Source organism: Podarcis gaigeae (assembly GCF_964106915.1).
Source record: "Podarcis gaigeae genome assembly, chromosome: 2".
Classification (NCBI taxonomy): Eukaryota; Metazoa; Chordata; class Lepidosauria; order Squamata; family Lacertidae; genus Podarcis; species Podarcis gaigeae.
This window is the reverse complement of record NC_139679.1, coordinates 21799685-21823696: the sequence shown is the minus strand read 5'-3', so window position 1 is coordinate 21823696 and position 24012 is coordinate 21799685. Positions and strand designations below refer to the sequence as shown.

The following is a 24012-nucleotide window of genomic DNA, read 5'->3' as shown; positions in this document are numbered from 1 at the left end:
TATTACACAAGAACTGCATTCACACATTTCTTTTTAAAAGAAATATGGGGCACCATGTTAATCGGTAAAGCTATGTTAATTGTTAAAGGCAAAATAAAAATAAAATATGATCTATGTATGCTACCTCAGAAGCAGTTAAGCTGGACATATTATTAAAGAATACTGTCACCTATGAGACTGGGTTGAATGAAATAACAAATTATTAAAAAACATACAAGCAGCCCCTCATGCATGTTCAATATGTACGTGACCTTGGAAGTGACACAAAAATGTTATAAAGATTTCACTGAAATATCATTAAAAGGGCAGAACAGGAGTGGTGTGTAGGCGGAATGAGATGTTTGCGGGCTTTTTCTATGGGTTTCAATTATATGTGATTTTATGTAACCCCAGTATGAACAGGGGCTGCCTGTATTTAATAGCAAACAAACATTCTCCTTTCTAAACTGACATGAACTTTATTGTTCGTTCTGAAGATCCCAGGTATTATTTTTATTTTAGCCCGTGAATACAAAATTGGGCTCAGACCTGGGAAGCTCAGGTTCTGGCTAGAGCTCAACTACTGAGTCAGGCTTGCAAAACAAAAAAAGACAATGTAAATATATACCCGAACTTTGGCAGGTACTTCTGCACTCTCAACATCCCCACTATAGGTCAGCCAAATGGAACTGCTCCTCATCCCGAGCTTTAGGGCCCAAGTGGGATGTTTAACAGTTAAGCTAGACTGTGACTGTAAAAATATTCCCTAACGAAAAACATTTGGGGTTATTTTTTCTTTAAAAATACACATATTTTCTCTGAACCAACAAACCAATCACATAATGCACCCTTGCAAGGTTGCTATGTTTTCTCTGGGACAGGCCGCTATGCCCTCTCACCCACAACTACCATTCCCAAGATTCCTTGGGGACAGAAAAATGTGGTGCTAAACCGGTTTAACACCACACACCCTCAACAGCATCACAAATGAAGTTTTTCACCAAGGCCCTCATGCCTGCCTTTGTGTGTACCTTACACGTTTATTTTTATTCTATTTATTTATTAAATTTATTTACTGCCCTTCATCAAAGGATCTCAGGGAAGTTCACTGAATAAAATACAAGACTATTATAAAATTATGGAGGAGAAATCTGTAATGGAAATCTCACCGACCCCACTGAGACAGTAAAAGGCGGTATTTTTCCAGATCTCCCCCATCAGGCTATGAGAGACAACCTTGAGCCACCAATCTGTTTCAAACGTTTAGAATTTGCATGGGGGTGGGAAGTGAAAACACGCCTAATGGCACACACCCCGGTAAATAGAAAAACATCAAGACTGCTATTTAAAAAAGAAAATAAGATGGTTAACCGCTTTCACAAGAGCCAACTCCTACGGGCAAATAAATAAATAAATATCTGAGGGGGCTGCTTCCCCCGATAAAGTTGATGAGCATCGCCATCCAAATGGTGTGAAAGTGCTGAGCATCAATGCGATCAATGACACGGGCTGAGGCTTATGGGGGGATATTTTCTTCAAGTTATTGTTATTACTTATTACATTTGTAATCTGATTTCTTTCCGCAGGGCCTGTAAGACAAGAGTTGTTCCACCTGGCCTTTGGCTTAAAATCAGTTTGATTCCCTCCCCCTCTTTCTTTTCCTTTCTCCTCCTGTGAAGAGGCTGCATCCTAATGTTTTAATGTGGTATTTTAATCTTGTTTTTTAAATTGTATTTTAATCAACATGTTTTTATTATTGGTTGTTAGCCACCCTGAGCCCGGTCTTGGCTGGGGAGGGCGGGGTATAAATGAAATTTATTATTATTATTATTATTTATTAATATTATTATTATTACATTTATTATTATTATTATTAAAATTTGTTAGTTGCTTTATCTTGACGAAGGCAACCCAGAGCAACTTAGTACTGTACAATGAAAAAAATCTAGCCAGTAATATGAATTTGAAATATGGAATAGACGGGAGGTTGGGTCTTTAGTGTTAAGACCAATAGATGTTTTATTGTTTGCTAAGAAAATTATGTGTCTATGGTTATTCTTGTGTGTAATTTGGTATTTGTGTTTTTTTTCTTTTTTCTTGTTGTATCAATAAAAAACTTTATTAAAGAAAAGAAAAAAATCTAGCCAGTTTGCATGGCACGAAGTAGCCCAAAAAGTTGGCACCCCTGACTCCTTTACCTTTGCCACAGGAGCCAACTCCTGGGGGTTGACCTCTAATAAAATAAAATATTTAAGGGAGCCGGGCCAGCCCTCCCCCCCAAAACAAAGTTGACGGCCGTTGACATTCAAACGGTGTGCGTGCACCCACGTCATATGATCGATCATGTGGGGCTTGGCTTATCTGCCCCCCAAAAAAAACATTTTATTCGAGTTGGCACTCCTCCTTGGCTCTGACAGCTGCAACTCGCCCACAGGCGGAGCCGCCTCACACCTATCCCTTTCCCAAGCCCATTTCACTCGCTTGCACACGCACTAAGTCCGCGAAGCCAGAGGGAAAAGGAGCTTCGGCCTCTCTCTCCCTCTCTCTTACCTGGACGTCGCCGTCGGTTGAGGCAGCCGCAGCTTCGGCGGCCATGGCCACCCTCCCCACCATCCGCCTTCTTCCCTCAGCCACGGCCGGCGATTTCTCTCGCCTCTCAGCTCAGCGGAGGAAGGTCCTCGGAGCCATGAAGGAGGCAGGCACTCAATCGACGGAGGCCGCCTTTGGACTCCCGCCTGCCGGTCGGCCGGGACAGGGAAAGACGCGGTGAGAGAGAGAGAGATCCTGTCAGAAATTCGCGCGCCAGACAACAATCGGACAGAACTAGAAAAGCGCGCGCTGGAGGGATTCCGAGCGCCGCGGCTGCGGAGGGGCGGGGCGTACGCCTCTGGAGCTCACGTGACAGGGGAGCGCGCAGCCGCCTTCGTTCCCCCCAACCTTCGCCCGTGTCACGTGAGCTGCTCCCAGCCAAACGTAAAGGGAACCCGACTTATCTCGGGGGGTGGAATCGCGCCCCAGGCCCCCCCTCCTGCTTTTCTGTTTTCTCGCGAGAACTTGGCCTCTCTCGAAGGAAAAAGCAGCACGCGCGGCTTTTTCGAATTGCAGTTCGTCGGCGGCTGGAGCTCCCTTGACAGGTCCTACACCGTGCATTTAAAGCACGTCCGGCGCACATAGAACTGTAGAGTTGGAAAGGGATCTCCCAAGGGTCATCTAGTCCAACCCCCTGCAATGCAGGAATGACTTTTCAAAATAATAATAATCAGATCCTGGGAACTGTAAAGTGTGTTATTAAAGGTGCTGGGAATTGTAGTTCTGTGCTGGGGGAAAACTGCAGTTCCCACAATTCTCTGGGGGAAATGGCATGGGCGTAGCTTAGCTAAATCCTCAAAAAGTATAGAAAAACATTAAAAATACTGAAATAAAGGAGGCGAAATAAAAAATTAAAAAATAGTCCAGTAGCACCGTAAAGGTAAAGGTACCCCTGCCCGTACGGGCCAGTCTTGACAGACTCTGGGGTTGTGCGCCCATCTCACTCAAGAGGCCGGGGGCCAGCGCTGTCCGGAGACACTTCCGGGTCACGTGGCCAGCGTGACATCGCTGCTCTGGCGAGCCAGAGCCGCACACGGAAATGCCGTTTACCTTCCCGCTGGTAAGCGGTCCCTATTTATCTACTTGCACCCGGAGGTGCTTTCGAACTGCTAGGTTGGCAGGCGCTGGGACCGAGCAGCGGGAGCGCAGTCCGCCGCAGGGATTCGAACCGCCAACCTTTCGATCAGCAAGTCCTAGGCGCTGAGGCTTTAACCCACAGCGCCACCTGCGTCCCACCAAGTAGCACCTTAGAGATCAACTAAGTTTGTTCTAGGTATAAGCTTAGTTGGTATCTAAGGTGCTACTGGACTATTTTATATTTTTTTTATTTCAACTTCATCAGCCCAACACGGCTACCTACATCAATCTTGAATTAAAGGAGGTTCTGACCCACTCCCTAGCAGAAATTGGAATTGAATTGAAATTGAAATACTTTTTTGTCACTTGTACAACTTGTATACTGTGAGATTACATGAGCACCCCTCCACTCATCTCTCTTAGTCTTAATTCCCCTCGTTTACTGATGCACACCCACCAAACCCAAAAGTCAGTTGCCCTGTTGTTATCTTTTCATTCAGCAGCCTAACAGCCCATGGATAGAAGCTGTTCTTTATCCTGTTGGTGCGAATTATCATGCTTCTATATCTTCTGCCAGAGAAACCTGCCCCCACAACAAAAACCTGCCTCCCCTAATGGGAGATTTGAACCCATGATTTACCCCCAAAAAGCTCAACAACTTTTGGGGCTGATCTGCCCCCCAACAAAAATCCTGGCTACACCCATGGGAAATGGCATGCCTTAAAAAGTGTGTTAAGTATGTTTTATATGTATGGTGCGTGGCTGGTATTTCTCTCCCCATTACTGGTGATAACAGAACAGAATGGCTAAAAAATTCACAGTGGTACTAGTTGCATTAGTATACTTTTTTTCTAAAAATGTCCATATATACAAAAAACAGGAATGAAATGAAACAATTTCTAAACACAGTAGTAAAGGTGGGTGCAATTTCTGCAGCTAAACAACACTATTCGTTGCCAAGCATGTAAACCAGCTTTTAAATACCACAACAAAGTAGCATGACAGCCTATTGCAAATAAAAACACTTTCAGTTGCGATGATCTGTCTATTATAGATGAACATCATGTTCAGCTGCCAAATGTGTTTTGATCCCTAGAATTTGTCAGCTTTTTTTTTTTAAGTGCCATATTGTTTTGAATAATTTCCCATCAAGAACTGTAAATCCAGATATTGTTTAGTTGTTTCCCACTCTTCATGACCCCATGGACCAGATTGTTTAGTCGTGTCCAACTCTTCGTGACCCTATGGACCAGAGCACGCCAGGCACTCCTGTCTTCCACTGCCTCCCACAGTTTGGTCAAACTCATGCTGGTAGCTTCGAGAACACTGTTCAACCATCTCATCCTCTGTCGTCCCCTTCTCCTTGTGCCCTCCATCTTTCCCAGCATCAGGGTCTTTTCCAGGGAGTCTTCTCTTCTCATGAGGTTGCCAAAGTATTGGAGCCTCAGCTTCACGATCTGTCCTTCCAGTGAGCATTCAGGACTGATTTTCTTCAGAATGGATCGGTTTGATCTTCTTTCAGCCCATGGGACTCTCAAGAGTCTCCTCCAGCACCATAATTAAAAAGCATCAATTCTTTGGCGATCAGCCTTCTTGATGGTCCAGCTCTCACTTCCATACATTACTACTGGGAAAACCATAGCTTTAACTATATGGACCTTTGTCGGCAAATGATGTCTCTGTTTTGAAGATGCTGTTTAGGTTTGTCGTTGCTTTTCTCCCAAGGAGCAGGCGTCTTTTAATTTCGTGACTGCTGTCACCATCTGCAGTGATCATGGAGCCCAAGAAAGAAAAATCTCTCACTGCCTCCATTTCTTCCTCTTCTATTTGCCAGGAAGTGATGCTTAAAAAAACATACAGTGGTACCTCAGGTTAAATACTTAATTCGTTCCGGAGGTCCGTACTTAACTTGAAACTGTTCTTAACCTGAAGCACCACTTTATCTAATGGGGCCTCCCGCTGCTGCCGCGCCGCCACAGCACGATTTCTGTTCTCATCCTGAAGCAAAGTCTTAACCTGAAGCACTATTTCTGGGATAGCGGAATCTGTAACCTGAAGCGTATGTAACCTGAGGTTCCACTGTATTTACAATTTGAACTCAGTCAATGTATTGATCATTGCATGCCGCATGCATGCATCACTGAACATTTTTATAGCAAAATAAATAAATAAAAACCCCAAGTAACTAAGACTCCCGTCTTAATTTACCCATTGTCTCAACTTCCTCTCCGTCCCCCGCCCTGCGATGCCTCTGCGAGAGAAAGCGAGCCTAAAAAAAGGGTGCGCGAGGCCAGGAAGAGGAGAAGGGGAAGAGGGGCGGGGAGAACCCCCGAACCCCGCCCTTTTCCTGCGCCTGCCGACGGCGCTGGGTGCCCGGATGCGGGCCGCTTCCGGGTGTGAGGCCACTGCCAGCAGTAGGTCCGCCCGCGGCCTGCGAGCCTCTCTCTCTCTCTCTCCCCGCCGACGGGGACGGAATGGAGACGGAGGCGTTGTTGCTGGAGGCTCGCGAGAGCGTCGAGGCGGCGCGCACCTACCGCCGCGAGCTGCAGCAGCGCCTGAAGGGGCTGCAGCTGGCCCGGCAGCAGGTAACGGGGGCGGGGGGCGGCGGGTGGAGTAGCTGAAGGTGGACCGGGAGGTGTTGCAAAGCGCTGCAGAGCTCCTCTCAGGCTGCAGCTGAGATATCCCTGCCGAGGGTCGAGGCAATTCGGTATTGCTCCTTCTCTACTCCTGACAGGGCTTTTTTGCGCCTTCTCTGCAGCGCGGCTGCTGCTCCTCCCGAGGGCGCCAAGAGGGAACGTTTTTATCTCTCTCTCTAGCTATTTCTTTGGCTTTTTTGAACATCCTTTTAAACGTGTTTGCTAGGCGGGGCTTATTAGTTTGTTCTGGGTTTTTGCATTGTGTTTTTTGTTCTCTTTTCGTGTTGTTGTTTTTAATAACATTATTATTATTATTATTATTATTATTTCCAAGATTTTTAAAACAATATATTTCCATATATATATATATATACCTGGTGTGCTCTGGTCCATGGGGTCACGAAGAGTCGGACACAACTAAACGACTAAACAACAACAAGAACTATATATACCAAAACCTGCAACTATATATATATATATATATATATATATATATGTGTGTGTGTGTGTGTGTGTCCAGTAGCACCTTAGGGACCAACTAAGTTTGTTCTGGGTATAAGCTTTCGTGTGCATGCACACTTCTTCAGATACCAACATTTTTCCATTCATCTTGACACCAAATTCATCTTGTCTGACTTCTCCCGCCCCCCCACTGGTTTCCATTTTTTTTTTTTTACATTTCTTCCCCTTGCATACAATTTCTTTTCCAATTCATTTTTTAATTCTTATTTTTTAACTAAGATATCAAATTACTTCATAAATGCTACACCAATCCTGCTAATCTTTTAACATATTTACAGTGTTCTTTTTAACATATTTACAGTGTTCTTTGACATAATCTATAAATTTTATCCAATCTTGCTTGAGTTTCTTCTCGTCTTTTTTTGAATAACTTTTTATGGGGATTTATAAAACAAGAATAATGTTATGCAAATAAGTATGCCAAGTTTTCTCATGTCATTTGTATGTCATAAAAATAGCATAATAAATGTGGAGTAATAACAACATATGGTTCATTATTAGTGGTCAGTGTATAAGTTATTGGTTCATGAACTGGTTTAAACAAAGGGGAAATAGGATAGAAGAGAATCTTTTTTTTTTGTAGGAAGAAAGGAGGGGGAAAGAAGGGATGGGGGGAATGGTAAGTGGCATAGTGTCGGCTGGTTATGTTGTGGTGTTGTTCTCGTTTTGAATTTTTCATGCCACAAACCACCTTGGTAATCTTTGGGTGAAGGGCGGTATACAAATTTAATAAATGATGATGATGGTGGTGATAATCAGTGCTTTTTTTCCTGGGGAAAAGGTGGGGGAACTCATCTTGAAAGTTAGTTGGTTAATTATGGGCCTAGTGCCCCCCCCCCACAAACATAGACACCCCGCAGGTGGTAGCAAAATATTAATATGTATGTGATTAAGGAACTTGAGCAGACAATGATATGGATCAGAAATGGCCACAACTTTATTGATTACAGGTATAGGTGGATTTTGGTCTCATGTATAGGGTGTATGTCCGTTCCGGCCCCCACAGATAATAATAATAATAATGATAATGATAATAATAATAATAATAATTTGATTTTTTTTTTTTTAAAGGTAAGGGAACTCAAGATGCCCCGAGTTCCTGTTCAAAAAGCCCACTTATTATTATTAATAATAGGCATCATCAGTGTGCTCTTGTGCCATAGCCAAGGGCAAAACTGGACATTATGTTGCCTGGGTCAAAGACTCAGTTTGGCATCTAAGAGCAATAGCTATTGTGGGAGGGGGGGAGTTAGCTGAGTTTCTTGCTCCTAGTGAAGCTTGCAAAGGGGCTCCATTGAGGCTTCCATCCATGGATATCTATGTAGCTGGCTGCACATTGTTTTTTGTATTTTGAAAAGTTCTTGCTTCTTTTGATTATGATCAAGAACTGCAAGCATGACCCCTATAGGAGCTAATTTTTAATGAGCTCAGACAGCTCCTGTGTGTCTTAAATAGACAGGAATTAAGTAGATATTAGATCTGCTTGCTGACCTCTTCCGAATGTTTGAAGACGTTTTTGCCTATTTAGAACCAGGTTAATTAAATAACTCTGAAATTATATAAAATACAAGCATAAATTATAAAAGCAATTTCACTGAATATGCACCTCACTGTAGTAACAGTCACAGAGGTAGCCGTTTTAGTTTGTGTGGCAGCAAGAAGTAACAAACTTATCATTAAATAGGGTCCACTTCATCAGATGCATGAAATATTATCCCCGCTTGCAGGAGGATTGTAATCGGTGAGATTAGGGGGGAATTAAGTCCCAAAAAATTCAGATAGTGGACAATTCAATAAAAGCTTGAAGGTGTGCAAAAATAAGCACAGTGACCCTTCTCTTCATAGCAGAAGTGACAGGTGAAACACAATCAACTTGGCAATACTGGGTTAATTAATATCTGCAGTGAGACAGGAAACTCTTGTTTTTGTACAGACCCAAAAGAAACTCTTAATAAATTGTAATCCATCTGCTTTACATTGGAGCTCCCTTTGAAATCTCTTTGTCCAAGAATGCCCCCCTTATGATCAGCAACAGAAATCAGATGGTTTTTGAATATTGCCATTTCCTACGCCAGATTTGTACTCATTGATTCTTTTCCAAAAGCCTGCTTGACCTATCCGGAATGTGCTGCCTTGTTGTGGCGTGGTTAAATAAGGGTTTGGAGCGCCTTCCCAGTGAGGAAAGGGTTTTTGATTTAGAAAAAAATATTCACAGAACTGGCTTGTGTCTGGAATGGCCAATGGCTTGTTTGACTTTAAAAGTGGATTAGACAACAGTATGGAGGATTGGTCTATCGGTGTCTTTTATACATGATCACCTAATGAAACCAACCTGTTCAGAGGCACTTTGCTACTGAAGACCAGTTGCTATTAGGAAGTAGGCTGGCAAGCTTCCTTGAATTCCTTGGTTGGTAGATCTTTGGTGGTCTGTTCCAGCTAGGCTCCTCTTGCATGCAGACAAGACCTGCAGCCGGATACAAAGGGTTAGTTTGAGTGGGATTTTCTTCCAAGGAAGTTGGTGTTGAATTTCAGCTTTAGGAAATGTCTAGAACAATGTAACAGTGTCATCATCAAGGTACAATCTGGAAAAGTGCCCACTGTTACATACAGGGTTGTACAACAGCCAGTCTTGCTTGCCACACTGTAAGCAACGCTGAAAACATGCGTTGGTGGTGTGAGCGTTTAGGCGAGAGAGAAATCTGTATTGCACATACTTCATTCTAACATTTGGTTTATTGGTCTTGCCTTCTGTTTAACCTCGTGTTGTGTGTGCATATTTAAGCTCAGTACTGTATTGGGAATACTTGCTTTGATTTCTTTGAGTTGTTATCAGGGCACATGTTGATATTTGGGTTAAAGGGGCTCAAGGGCAGGGGAAGGCTAAGACTGAGTGATTGCTCTGAAAGCGTTATGCTCCTCTCATTCTCAATTATTTTTCTATGTAGCAGGGAACTTTAGCATAGTGGCTGAAATGCTTTCATAGGCTTACCCAACTTGGTGGCTCTGCTTTCTCTTACACGAGCCTCAACATTTGGGATGCAGTGGAGTATTTTGAGCATTATGCATCACTGTCATTTTTCTTGAAAGCTTTGGCTCCAAAGCCATAATTTTGTGAGCATGTATGTGCACGTCTTTCAAGTTCCCACAGTTGGATAATCAGGGCAGATTGAGTAAAACTGATTCCTTTATGTAAAAGGAAAGCTTGGACATGCTAGGTGGTGGGTGCTATGAAGCTCCCTTGCTTAAACATTAACCACAGTTTAGGATTCAGATGACACACTAAACTGTGATTAATTTCAGAAGTGAAATCTTCCAGAATTTGATTGGTAAATGAAAGCAAAACTTCTTGGACTGTTGTCTATTGCTGTCTTGTTGGCTTGTTAGTTCTGCGCCTTCAGCAACAGCCAGTATAGTGGTATCTTGGGTTAAGTACTTAATTCGTTCCGGAGGTCTGTTCTTAACCTGAAACTGTTCTTAACCTGAAGCACCACTTTAGCTAATGGGGCTTCCTGCTGCCGCTGCGCCGCCGGAGCACAATTTCTGTTCTCATCCTGAAGCAAAGTTCTTAACCCAAGGTAATATTTCTGGGTTAGCGGAGTCTGTAACCTGAAGTGTATGTAACCTGAAGCGTATGTAACCCGAGGTACCACTGTAACTGCTTTCATTTAGCCAATATTTTCATGGCACTCTCTTTACCACAGAAAAGGCAGTATTTAACTACAACTGCTTATCTCTAAAACTTCTCAGACTCTTGGTGCCTGTTGCTGCCAACATCTTCTGTTAGTGCCAGATAAATGTTTCCTGCAAAGTCCAGATGCTATTTGGCCTTGTATTTGTGCATCTAATCTCTCTAATCCAAACAACTGTAGGTGGATCTGCGTAGTTACTTCCATTGTTGATGCTGTTCAGGCAGTGAGATAGCCATATGTTGACTTTAAGGCCAGGTGTTGATTTGAACCTGAAGAATGTCAAGGGCCAGTGTGGTTATAACGTTGAACTTGGACTGGAGAGATTTAAGATCAGCCATGGAGCTAACTGGAGCTGCACCCTTCTCCCCACGTCCCTGGGCATCAGCCTCATTGAATTTAAAATGACTTCCTTCTGATTGGGCACTGTGAATAATCTTGTTCTTTTTGGAGCATTCTTGTTCTTGGCCTAATCTTCCTTAGTCCAAGCTGTGACTAACATGCTCCAGAAATCCTGGGACAACGGAGCCTTTAGTATTGAGATTCTGTTAAAAACATGAATTTGCAGTATAGTTACCCAAGTTTTCAAGCAAGTCCACGTAACTCACTGGTCCACAATATTAGATAGAACACCTGTCCACAGGGGCTTTTGGTCATCATTTGTGGCCCAAAGAAGAGAAAACGGAACCAACTCAGAGCTGTAGCCTAGAGACACTTATTGCTTGCCCCAGATGTCCAAGCAAGATGCCTCTTCTAATCAAATGTAGCTGCCTGCAGGCAGTGTTTTTTACGCCGGGGCAAGCTGGCATCTTAGATGGCATCCTGTTCTTAACCAAAATCCTGTTCTCTGATTAGCCTTGGCATTAACGTTTCTGAATAAGATACAGTACTTGCATTTTCTGGCCAAAGTATTGCACCAGTGCAAAAAGGATCCCTGACGCAATTGATGGAATCACACTTAATGTTACTTTTTCTCCACTCTGCTTCTGCATTCTGCATCCCTCTTCATACACAACTGCCCATTCATGCAAGTGCCTGCTCATAAATTCATAGAAATGGAGGAGGCTGTATTATAGACCATCTTGTGTGATTGTCTGCTTGATGGAAGAAATCTAGAACTCTAGAGAACATTCTGGCTGAGGCTTATAAGAGTTGGACTCGCAACAACCTTTGCAGGATCCCAGATTGCCCATCCCTGACCTAAAGTACAGTGGTACCTCGGGTTAAGTACTTAATTCGTTCCGGAGGTCCATACTTAACCTGAAACTGTTCTTAACCTGAAGTACCGCACCGCCAGAGCACAATTTCTGTTCTCATCCTGAAGCAAAGTTCTTAACCTGAAGCAATATTTCTGGGTTAGCGGAGTCTGTAACCTGAAGCGTATGTAACCCGAGGTACCACTGTAAATACTTTTTTTTCTTGCCCAGGCATTTTATATGCTGTTTGAACTGTTTCCTTTGCTAACTTTTTTTTAAAAAAAGTGTATTCTTTTTATTCCAATGTGAATGTAGCTTTCATTATTTTTAACCTTGGTAAACAGCCCTGGAATCTGTTTCAGTGAAGGATAATATATGCGATTAATTTTTAAGAGACCTTACACTACTGCAGTTGTTCTGTCCTGAGTTGCCGCATCAGTGGTTTGTTCCCCTAACATGGATGCTTTATTTATTGTGCTGGATAAATAATATACTATACCAGCTGATAAGTTGAGATTTACTCATGCAGCCACCTGGCCCTATGTCCCTTTTTTACCTTGCACAGCATGGTGGAGGATCTGGCCTAAAAGATCTAGGGGAGAAAATAGTGCTTCCCTTCTCCTTTTCCTGCCACTTCTGTTTTATGTATACTTCCTTTTTTTCTGAAGCACTGAAAGAGCAAGTGAAGTCTTAGCTGCAAGGGGACTTCAAAGTCCTTTGAATGTGGCTTAAAGAGGAAGTTGAGCTTTACATAATGGTAGAGCATCCTGTGTTTTTCTGAAGATCAAGAAGTTACATCTGGCTAACATCTCTGCAGCCTCTCTGATTGAGAGAAACGGTTTTAAACAACTTTTCCATCTGGACCAGGATTGATTTCTCTCAATGGCTTAATTCTCTTTCCAAACCAGATTAAATTTACAAACTAGCTCTATTCTTTATCGTGTGAAATGGTTATTGCAAAATCATTTTGGCATCTTGCGGTGGTGATTGCTCTCAGAAAGTCTGTTCTGAAATTCGGCTGCTCTGCTTAGCATAAATTAGGCACGTTGCCGTACAATTAGTGCCAATTTTTAAATTTGCACCACTGGCTTCTCTTTCCTTGCATCGTTGCATTGCTGATTGCATGAAGCTGTTAATGAAATGAGGGTGGCAGCAGTGGACCTTTCTGGAATGGATGAGAATGGCATGTGCCCAATCACTCTTTCCCCTCCTTTATGCCTGGTTTTCAGGACAGAAACTGCCCACGCTGCTTTTCTCCTTAATGTAAGCAAGATGCTTTGTTCTGTTTTGTTAATCAAGGATGTGTGGAATTCTGGGGGGAAGTTCCGCCTAATTCTGTCATAGTCATTCTGCTTCCCCATTGCACTGCAGATCCTTTTGATGAGTGCTGCCAAGTGACATCCACAGGCTAAGCCAGATGTGGTGTGGGAAGACCTATAATCAGCTCGCCTGTTTTCTTTTTTAAATTTTAAATTGGATGCAAGGAGCACCAAGTTTAATTGCATTGACGAGAGGGGGCGATGCTGTACCCTCCTGTTCCATTTCTCCAGTCTAAATCGTATTGTTAAAATAGTTTGTAGGGATGAGCACAAAATCTCAAGAAGTCCGTGTATTCAAGAACATGGGTCATGAAAATAAATATATAAAATTGCAGTCTCACCAAGTGCTTACAAATGTGTTTACAGCCCTGCTCCCCAATCCAGCCGTTAAACTGCCTGGAGTTTGTCTCTTTCCCCCTCCCCATAGAGCTAACCGTAACTTTGAGAGGGGAGTGGTTTTTACTTTGGAGACCTTGTTTCTTAGATTTAGGAATACAGATTGGGCTGTTCATTCTTGTTCTCGGACAGGTATAAATAATTAAATTGATGACGATGATAATTATATTCCTGTAATTTTTCTCTGTTGTACTACATGGTTTTGAGAGCTCTCCTGCACCCTGTGATGTTACTACAGTCATACCTTGGTTTTTGAACAGCTCAGCTCACAAACAACTTGGAACTCGAACGCTGCAAACCTGGAAGCAGGTGTTCCGGTTTGCGAACTTTGCCTCAGAAGCCGAATGCTCCTGCAGAACTCTCCTGCAGCCATTCGGAAGCTGTGCCTTAGTTTTTGAACATTTCGGAAGCATTCTGTTCGAAAACCAAGGTACAACAAATTCTGAATGGCAAGAGCCCGATTGGTTTTGGCCCTGCCCCAGTTGGCCTGGCTTCTCATGCCTTTGGTCTCCTTCCAGATCAAAGAGAGTGCGGCACTGACAAGGGATGTACTTGAACAGCATTTTAACGACTTGAAAGGGACCTTGAGGAAGCTTCTGGATGAGCGGTTGGCGTCCTTGCTACAAGAAGTGGATGCCATTGAAGAAGAGAGCATCAAACCATTGGACGAGTGCCGAAAGCTAATAGAACAGGGTGTTGGCACTGCTGATGAACTCCTCCGGGAAGGTAGGAGGCTATCTTAAAAACATGCCAGTTCTTTTTGAGCATGGGGGCTCCCCCCAAAAAACCCTCACTTGTTTACAGCACGCATGCAGGGATTACACTGTCTTGCCCCACTCCTCTGCCAATGATGCTCCCTGCATCTTAGGTGACAGTTGACTGGTCCTGCTTAGGTACCAATATAAACATACAAGACACCTCCAAGCGATGTAGAATCTCAATTGGCTCCTCCCTTGGGTGGAAGGAACTGAATCCACCTATGATACCGTATTTTTTGCTCTATAAGACTCACTTTTTCCCTCCTAAAAAGTAAGGGGAAATGTGTGTGCGTCTTATGGAGCGAATGCAGGCTGCGCAGCTATCCCAGAACCCAGAACAGCAAGAGGGATTGCTGCTTTCACTGTGCAGCAATCCCTCTTGCTGTTCTGGCTTCTGAGATTCAGAATATTTTTTTTCTTGTTTTCCTCCTCCAAAAACTAGGTGCGTCTTGTGGTCTGGTGCGTCTTATAGAGCGAAAAATACGGTGTTATGCACTTGGAGCCTGTCCACATGACTGCCAAGCATGCAGGGTCTCTGATTGGTACACCCACACACATCCTTGGTGAGGGGATGGGACTAGCTGCTGCAAGACCCCCTTCGCACATGCTTTCAGTGCATGCGGATGTTTATGTGCAACATGCCTCCTCCCCACTAGTTATATTTCATTTATGGTACACATGGCATCAGCTAGGTTCATTGTGCTAGATCGGCCTTCCCCAGCTCCCATCAGACTCAGCCAGCATGGCCAATGGGCCAGGATGATGGCAGTGGCATGCGGTGAATTTTTTTTTGCAGGTGAACAATTAGGGCCAGAGGCACCAGCTTGCAAGGGTGATTTTTTTTCCTGAGGTGGGAGGACATCATGCACGTGATGTCTTGACATCACATGCGTGAGCATCACATCTCCCTCCCTCAGCCAGGCAGCAGTTTCTCTGGCTTTGGGAAGGAGATGCCAGGCCTCTGAAAGGATGCTGGAACCTTCCTTCCCCAAACCGGACGGGTTCTCTACAATAGAATTATAGAGTTGGAATGGATCTTGAGGACCATCTAGTCCAACCCCCTGCAATGCAAGAATCTCAACTAGATCATACATGACAGATTACCATCCAACCTCTGCTTGAAAACCTCCAAGGAAGGAGAGTCCACCACGTCTCATGGGAGTTCGTCCCACTGGCAAACAGCTCTTACTGTTAGAAAGTTCTTCCTGAAGTTTAGTCATAATCTCATTTCTTGTAACTTGAATCCACTGGATCAGGTCCTAGCCTCTGGAGCCATTATATCTGTTGTAGAAATACCTTCCGATGCAGAATTGAATGTTGCATGTGCCTAGTTGCTGCCTCCAGGTCAGGGTTGCCTTTTCTCAATAAAAAAAGGGGGAAAGGACCCCTGACATTTAAGTCCAGTCACAAACGACTCTGGGGTTGCGGCACTCATCTCGCTTTACTGGCCGAGGGAGAGGACATTTGTCTGCAGACAGTTTTTCCTGGTCAGGTGGCCAGCATGACTAAGCTGCTTCTGGCGAAACCAGAGCAGTGCACAGAAACTCCGTTTACGTTCCTGCCAGAGCAGTACCTATTTATCTACTTGTACTTTGATGTGCTTTCGAACTGCTAGGTTGGCAGAGGCTGGGACCGAACAACGGGAACTCACCCCATCTCAGGATTTCGAACCGCTGACCTTCCAATCGGCAAGCCCAAGCCTCAGTGGTTTACACCACATCGCCACTTTTCTCAATAGGAACATCTTAATTTTTATTTTTTATTCCAGGAGAAACTGTCATCCATGGTGTAACAGGGGAGGAGAGTGACAAGCTTTGCAGCTTTACCAAAAAGGCATTGCATATTCAGCTGGATAGGTAAGAGCATGGGTAGGCAAACTAAGGCCCGGGGACCGGATCCGACCCAGTTGCCTTTTAAATCTGGCCGCAGACGGTCCGGAAATCAGTGTGGTTTTACATGAGCAGAAAGTGTCCTTTTATTTAAAATGCATCTCTGGGTTATTTGTGGGGCATAGGAATTTGTTCATTCTTTTTCTCCAAACTATAGTCCGGCCCCCCACAAGGTCCGAGGGACAGCGGACCAGCCCCCTGTTGAAAAAGTTTGCTGACCCTGGGTAAGAGCCGTGAATTGAGGGTGGAAGTTTGATACCTGTGTGACTGGCTGATAATGGGTGTCAGGGTTTTCCCAGTTTAGGACAGTTGATCTGAATGAGAAACACCTCTTTTCTTAAAAAAAGGGTACAGTCTAGACCGGCCTTTCCTGACCCGGTGCCCTCCAAATGTTTTGGGACTGATGGGAACCGTAGTCCAGAACATCTGGAAGGTGCAAGTTTCGGCAACGCTGGTTTAGAATTCCTTAGCCTGTTTGTGCATGAACTAGCAAGACTGCTGTTCATAGCAGCATTCAGCCTTTCAACTCAAAGCACTGTCTGGTCATCATTTGAAATGATTTCAGAAGAGATTACTGTGAAACTCAAGTAGGCTAAATTCTGGGTTTTGTAAAAAAGCTTTTTGAGGTTGGGGAGATAATCAAATACATGTGCACTCTCTTGTAAATCCTGTCTATGTAAACAAATCAAGAGCGCCAAACCTTTGTTGATTCTTTGAAAACAGTTGCTTATCAAGTTACTAGCAGTGCTGAATAGTCTCTCCCTCTGTCTGTCTCTCTGTCTCTCTCTCTCTAGTTTGCCAGAAGTACCATCCTTGGTTGATGTGCCTTGTTTATCTGCACAGCTGGATGACTCTCTCCTTACAGTAGTGAGAAATCAGATATTTAACCATGGAACAGTGGCATCTCGACCACCAATACAGATAGAAGAGCTGATTGAGAAGCCTGGGGGCATCATTGTTAAGTGGTGCAAGGTGGGTGGAAAAGAGTCTATTCAAGATCAGTCTCCAATATGCACTTTCTTTCTTTTTGTTTGTGCTTTAATCACTTTCATTTAAGCGGGTGGCACTGTGGGTTAAACCACAGAGCCTAGGACTTGCCAATCAGAAGGTCGGCGGTTCAATTTGATTCCTGCATTCCAGGGGGTTCGACCAGATGATCCTTGGGAGTCCATTCCAACTCTACAATTTTGTGATTCTATTACTAGTCTAGGGACGCAGTTGGCGCTGTGGGTTAAACCACAGAGCCTAGGACCTGCCGATCAGAAGGTCGGCGGTTCAAATCCCCGTAACGGGGTGAGCTCCCGTTGCTCGGTCCCTGCTCCTGCCAACCTGGCAGTTCTAAAGCACACCAGTGCAAGTAGATAAATAGGTACCACTCTGGCGGGAAGGTAAATGGCGTTTCCTTGCTCTGCTCTGGTTTGTCAAAAGCAGCTTAGTCATGCTGGCCACATGACCAGCCAGTAAAGTGAGATGAGCGCCGCAACCACAGAGTCGTCTGCGACTGGACCTAACCGTCAGGGATCCCTTTACCTTTAAGACAGTTTGTGATTATTGATTCTCAGGCAAGACAGTTTGCAGTTACTCTGACCTCATAGACTGAAAGTCCAATCCTAACCAGGTATACTCAGGAGTAAGTCCTGTTGAATTCGGGGGGGGGGGGCTTACTCCAGAGTAAGTGGGGTGTAGGATTGCAGTCTTAGCTGGCTATGATATTTTTTGCGTTCCATGTTTTCAAAAATCTGTCTTTTTCTGCTTTGCCTTGGAATGTTTTGGACAGTTTCTGCAGACTTCTTGAAGTTCTTTGCAAAACCAAAATTAACTTGCAGCATCTATAAGCAAAAGCAAGAAGAAGGGTACAGAAAAGATTCCTTCCTCTCTCTGTGTGTTGACCCAAATTATTCCCCTTTTGAAATTACAGTATGTTTCATTGCTTCATATTTCATAGACTCAGGAAGCTTCTCCACAAATTAAAGACTTTCTCATGAATTCATATTACAAGTAGCAGTTTTTAAATCCATGATTGTGTGGCTTACAAATACCTACTTTGAGATGGTTCCCTAAACAGATATACAGTGCATTTTTGGATAACTTTTTGCTTTTAAAAAAAGAAGTAGCCAGCCTCCATAGTGAGTGAAGACAGATATCCTGCTAATGATTGCAAACAGCTACAATGTTCACATATTGATTGATTTAAATTATTATTATTATTATTATTATTATTATTATTATTATTATTATTATTAAATATTTTATTGCGTCTTTAGGCCAAGGTTAGGAACATTACACATAACATTGCTGAATAATAATAATAATAAATTATTTATACCCCGCCCATGTGGTTGGGCTTCCCCAGCCACTCTGGGCGGCTTCCAACAAAATATTAAAATACAGTAATGCATCAAACATTAAAAGCTTCCCTAAACAGGGCTGCCTTCAGATGTCTTCTAAAAGTATAGGAGAGCAGGATACAAATGCAATGCGATAAGTAAGCACCCTCAACAACCCATTAAAGAAAACACAACTCCACAAGGATAGTTAATGCAGTAATAAAATAGGACCATCATGTCATCTGCTGCTTCCTGGTCTTCTCTGCCTCGGACAGGATTTATGCTGCAGTCAATGAAACCCCAGTGTTCAAGGGAGACTTTGGTGGTCTGCACGGCTTCCTTTTCCCTTCCTTGCGATTTCTTGCCATTCTCGACTGCCATTCTCCTTTGTTCCGTCCTTTTCCTTCTGAAACTGCGCAGGTTGTTTTTTTATTTACTTATATGCCCTTTGCGTGCCAAAATAGCTTCTAAGCAGTATAAAATAAATTACTTGTTTTGGTTTTTTTAAAACACAACATAATTAAATTTCACAATAAAACAGTGCCCTCAAGAAATAATTAAAAACCATCCATGATTAAGACATACAGTGGTACCTCGGGTTACATATGCTTCAGGTTACAGACTCCGCTAACCCAGAAATAGTGCTTCAGGTGAAGAACTTTGCTTCAGGATGAGAAGAGAAATCATGCCCTGGTGGTGCGGTGGCAGCAGGAGGCCCCATTAGCTAAAGTGGTGCTTCAGGTTAAGAACAGTTTCAGGTTAAGTACAGACCTCCAGAACGAATTAAGTGCTTAACCCGAGGTACCACTGTACAGTAAAAACAAGCCCTTTTAGAAGCATAGCAATTACACCGACTCAAAATACAATTAAAACAGTTGGATCAGATAGTTTAAAGTTCAGGAGAATGCTTGTCTAAACAGGTTCTTGGAGCCCCATGCCTGTTTCTTTTTCTTTCCACAAAAATTACAAAGAGTGAGTTCAAATGAAACATGCAAGCTGAGTCCCTTTTGCAGTTCAAACATCAGTTTGCATAATTACCGTATTTTTCGCCTTATAGGATGCACCGTCCTATAAGGCGCACCTAGTTTTTTTGGGGAGAAATAAAGGGGAAAAAATTATTTTCCCCCAGGCACTGGGCTGGGGCGGGGGAAGCCCGAGCTTCCCCCGACCCCAGCCCCCAGAACAGGCAACTCTCCGCAAGCCTTGGGAGCCTGGCGCCGGGCTCCCGTGCCTTGCGGAAGGCTGTGCGAAGCCCGGGCGCGCTGAGCTCAGTGCGCCCAGCCTTCAGCATGCAGGCAACTCTCCGCAAGCCACGGGAGCCCAGCGTTGGGCTCCCGCGCCTTGCGGAGAGCCGCGCAAAGTCTGGGCATGCTGAGCGTAGCGACCCCAGCCGTCAGCATGCAGGCAACTGTCCGCAAGCTGCGGGAGCCTGGCGCGGGCTCCCGTGGCTTGCGGAGATCTGCGCGAAGCCTGGAGAGCAAGAGGGGTCGGTGCGCACTGACCCCTCTCGCTCTCCAGGCTTCAGCGAATGCCTGCATTCGCCCCATAGGACGCACACACATTTCCCCTTCATTTTTGGAGGGGAAAAAGTGCGTCCTATGGGGCAAAAAATACGGTATCTGTTTACACTATTTTATTCAGAACACACAACTGAACTTTCTGGGCGCCCAAATTTTTATTTATTTATTTGCTGCAGAATGCAATTACCACTAAGATTTTTCTCCTTTCGCTGCTGTGACATGAGAGCTTGGGAGAGGTTTCTTGAGGACTTCCTGACCCATGTGACCCTGAGCCAGCAAAAATAATGTGCTTTGCAATATTACCTTGACAACGTTGCACTTCAGAGAGCTAGCAAGATAGTTGAATTGGAGGAAGATTAAAGGCAGTGTGTTAATCCAATAACTGGGCTCTGTTTCAGGTCGATGAGGACTTTGTGCCACAAGATTACAGGCTACAGTATCGTAAGAGTACGGCCAACCACTTTGAAGATGTCTATGTCGGCTCGGACACAGAATTCATAGTGCTCCATATTGATCCCAATGTCGATTACCAGTTCAGGGTTTGTGCACGAGGAGATGGCCGCCAAGAATGGAGCCCGTGGAGTGTTTCTCAGACTGGTCGTTCCACCTTGGTGCCCCACGGTATTATTCTTCGCATTTATTATTATTATTTACTATATGTATCCCGCCCATCTGACTAGATTGTGCCAGCCACTCTGGGCGGCTTCCAGCATATACAGAAACATAATAAAACATCAGACATTAAAAACTTCCCAAAACAGGGCTGCCTTCAGATGTCTTCTAGAAGTCAGATAGTTGCTTATTTCCTTGACATCTGATGGGAGGGCATTCCACAGGGCGGGTGCCACCACTGGGAAGGCCCTCTGCCTGGGTTCCCTGTAACCTCACTTCTCGCAGCGAGGGAACTGCCAGAAGGCCCTCGGAGCTGGACCTCAGTGTCTGGGCTGAATGATGGTGGTGGAGACGCTCCTTCAGGTATACTGGACCGAGGCCATTTAGGGCTTTCAAGGTCAGCACCAACACTTTGAATTGTGCTTGGAAATGTACTGGGAGCCAATGTAGGTCTTTCGGGTCATTATTAATATAATTACCATCTTGATGCCCAGTTGATGCAAGGACTTGCAGAGGACTTCCCCCAACAGGACCCAGTTGGATCCTGCTCAGTTGGATTCCAGTGGGACTTGTCTGAGTGGACGTATTTGGGTCCGGATATAGGTGTGTTTGGGACGCAGGTGGCGCTGTGGGTTAAAGCCTCAGCGCCTAGGACTTGCCGATCGAAAGGTCGGCGGTTCGAATCCCTGCGGCGGGGTGCGCTCCCGCTGCTCGGTCCCAGCGCCTGCCAACCTAGCAGTTCGAAAGCACCTCCGGGTGCAAGTAGATAAATAGGGACCGCTTACCAGCGGGAAGGTAAACGGCGTTTCCGTGTGCGGCTCTGGCTCGCCAGAGCAGCGATGTCATGCTGGCCACGTGACCCGGAAGTGTCTCCGGACAGCGCTGGCCCCTGGCCTCTTGAGTGAGATGGGCGCACAACCCCAGAGTCTGTCAAGACTGGCCCGTATGGGCAGGGGTACCTTTACCTTTACCTATAGGTGTGTTTAGGAACAGAGACTTGCCATCTTTGTAATGCTGCTGGTGTGGAGTCCCCCCCCCCCCACTTCAAAATAATGCAGTCTTCCCATTTTGGAGTGCAGACAAACGTTCTCTAAACATGAGTGTTGCAGCCCCTCTTTTCCCAGGTGGTGAGCTGGGGTCCCAGCATCCTGGGAAGGCTGTGTTGCATCGCACGGCCACCTTGCACCTCCGAGTGATGCGCACGTGTGTGCTAGTTCCTGTTTGCCCTTCCTTTGTTAGAATGGACGCCTGGCTTTGAAGGCTACAGCTTGAGCAGCCGAAGAAACATTGCGCTTCGAAATGATTCACAAGTGGGCGGGGTGCTGTACTCCAGAGCTCCAACCTACTATTGTGGTCAGACATTGACATTCCGGTAAGTCGTTTTGCTTAGCTAACGTGCCACAGCATGTTTTCCCCAGCAGGATTTTGTGTGTGTGTGCTTGTGTTTGTTTCTGTCTTCCTTGAGCATAACTGTCAACCATCCCTTATTTGGTGGGAAAGTCCCTTATCCCAGCGCTGTGTCCCGATGCTGTCCCTTATTGATGATGTCCCTTAAATTTCACGGGTTTCAAAGGAAGCAGCTCCTCTCCCTCCCTCCCTGCCGGCCAGGGAGGAGGGAGGCTCCAACTGTGTTGCTTGGCTGTGTTGCTCACACAATAAGGAGTCTAACAACGACTGGGGGGTGGAGCTTGCATGCCTTGTGCCGATCAAATCGGCCGTGTTGCCTGGGGACTCGCCTTTGCTCAGCGCTTCCCAGCGGAGAGGTGACGGTGGTTTTCCTTGCTGCATCCCCTTTGCTGGGTTGCTGCGCTGTGGGAACTACCGCTTAAGGCTTCGTTTGGCTGCTGGCTGGGCTTTCTGCCTTTGGCTCGGAGGGGCTCAGAAGTTGAACATACCCGTTGTCAGGACTGCCGCTAGGTCCCAGCTCACAGAGGACCAACGCCCAGTGGATATTATATACAAAAGTCTTTATTGAAGTTTAGTTTCCATTTCCAAGCTCTGGGCGCGCAGGCCCACGTCTTAACGCTAGACCGGCTAAGTCCCCTCTGACTCACTGCTCCACCCACACCAGTTTAAGATTCTAGCCCGGCTCCACCTCTTGCGCTGCTCTTTCCTGCGTTGGGTCCTTCTGCCCTCTGGGGTTCCCTCCTTCCTGGACTCCTCTGACGCGGAGCCTCCTGAGTCTTGCCCCTCCCTCCGGCGGGCTTTAGGACCTGGCTCCCTTCCCGGGCTCCCCGCTGTGCCGCGCTCCTGTACATTTGAACTTGGCGCGCGCGCCCAGCCGGTGACTTTCCTTCTGACCGTTTCCCCACTTCCTGATGTGGGTGTTGCCAAACCTGACTCCTCTCCTCCCTCTGGTGGTGAGGACACTGGTCCCGACTCCTGGGACTCCCCCTCCCCACTGCGCTCTGGTGGAGACGCTGGCCCTGATCTCCAGCTGCTGTTCAGGGACTCCCCGCTGGCCCCTCCCTCTTGAGGTTTCTCCCTTGGAATCTCCCTTGCTCTGGCCACCGGTGCTCCCTTCTGTGAGTCCTCCGATTCGCTAGAGAGGCTTGTGGAATAACTCTGGCCACTGTCACTGCCTGCGCCCCCCTCGTACTCCTCCTCCTCACTCTCCATTTGCTCCCCCTCCTGTGTCTCTCCTTCTGAACCCCTGACATCCGTGTTCAGAAAATCCCTTATTTTGGCTACGGATCCCTTATTTTCGAGGCTGCTGGTCCCTTATTTTCAAATCTGTAAGTTGACAGCTATGTCCTTGAGAAATCTGGCCACCTGTTGTTTTGACTGAGTTTGACGCATTGTCTGATTTTACCCAGCATTCCTAACCGTTGCCTTATTTTACCCAGCATTCCTTGAGCACAAAAGGGGTAAACCTGTAGCACCAAGGGCAGTGTTAGAAACTCAAAATATATAATCTAGGCACCATGTGGCGCCTTAAACCAAGGTTACAGTTGCCAAATTGGAATGTCTAGTTGCCTTTTGGGGGCAAGATGGCTCTAAAAGTCTTTTTCTTTTCCAAATGATGGACTGACTTTGATTGATTCTCAGTTAAACATCTGGCTAGATCACATGACAACCTTGAGCTAGGTTAAGAACTTTGAGGACTTAAGAAAAGTAACTTTATCCAGGGACAGTCCACACACACACACACACACACACATATATATATATATATATATACACTGTCCTGTTCCAACCTCTTTTTCTTAACGGTGACATGGATCATTCATAATGTGAGAATACTCTTCACAACTGTGAGCGGGGCAGTGGGGTGGGGTAAGTGAAGAAAAGCTACAACAATTGAATATAACGTTCACAGCTCCTGCTCAGGCTGCACAGAAAAATGCATTTTGGTTCCTCAAATTCATTCCGATTGTGCAGATAAAATATAACCGGTAGAATTCTACAGCATGCAGTATTAGTGTGTGAAAACAGTCAAGATCCAATGATCCCCAGGCATCTTTACTTGGTTGCAAGTAGCCGCTAGTTAGGTGCAAAATGCGCCA

General features: G+C 45.2%; 2 protein-coding genes and 1 long non-coding RNA gene across 5 annotated transcripts in view; 2 read left to right on the top strand and 1 right to left on the bottom strand.

Moving 5' to 3' along the window:
- The window catches only part of ATAD5 (ATPase family AAA domain containing 5), a 29354-nt gene extending 26516 nt beyond the window's left edge, over window positions 1-2838 (bottom strand). The window contains exon 1 of one of the 2 annotated variants that reach the window (XR_014561324.1): window positions 2530-2819. Coding sequence is in view for 1 of the 2 variants with exons in the window: in XM_083727364.1 (XP_083583490.1) it covers window positions 2530-2592 (63 nt within the window). In the remaining variant the exon portion in view is untranslated. Of the gene's footprint in view, window positions 1-2529 lie in introns of both variants that reach the window. The other variant, XM_083727364.1, reaches the window with a different exon arrangement.
- A 3197-nt stretch (window positions 2839-6035) lies between these two features.
- Window positions 6036-24012, top strand: part of CRLF3 (cytokine receptor like factor 3) — a 28839-nt gene continuing 10862 nt past the window's right edge. For both annotated transcript variants that reach the window (XR_014561377.1, XM_083727672.1), the window contains exons 1-6: window positions 6036-6230; window positions 13919-14126; window positions 15927-16014; window positions 16842-17019; window positions 20293-20515; window positions 21746-21878. Coding sequence is in view for 1 of the 2 variants with exons in the window: in XM_083727672.1 (XP_083583798.1) it covers window positions 6120-6230; window positions 13919-14126; window positions 15927-16014; window positions 16842-17019; window positions 20293-20515; window positions 21746-21878 (941 nt within the window). In the remaining variant the exon portion in view is untranslated. The remainder of the gene's footprint in view (window positions 6231-13918; window positions 14127-15926; window positions 16015-16841; window positions 17020-20292; window positions 20516-21745; window positions 21879-24012) is intronic.
- LOC310834376 lies at window positions 23173-23615 on the top strand. The gene is made up of 2 exons (XR_014559230.1): window positions 23173-23333; window positions 23364-23615. It is a non-coding gene; the product is annotated as an uncharacterized lncRNA (long non-coding RNA).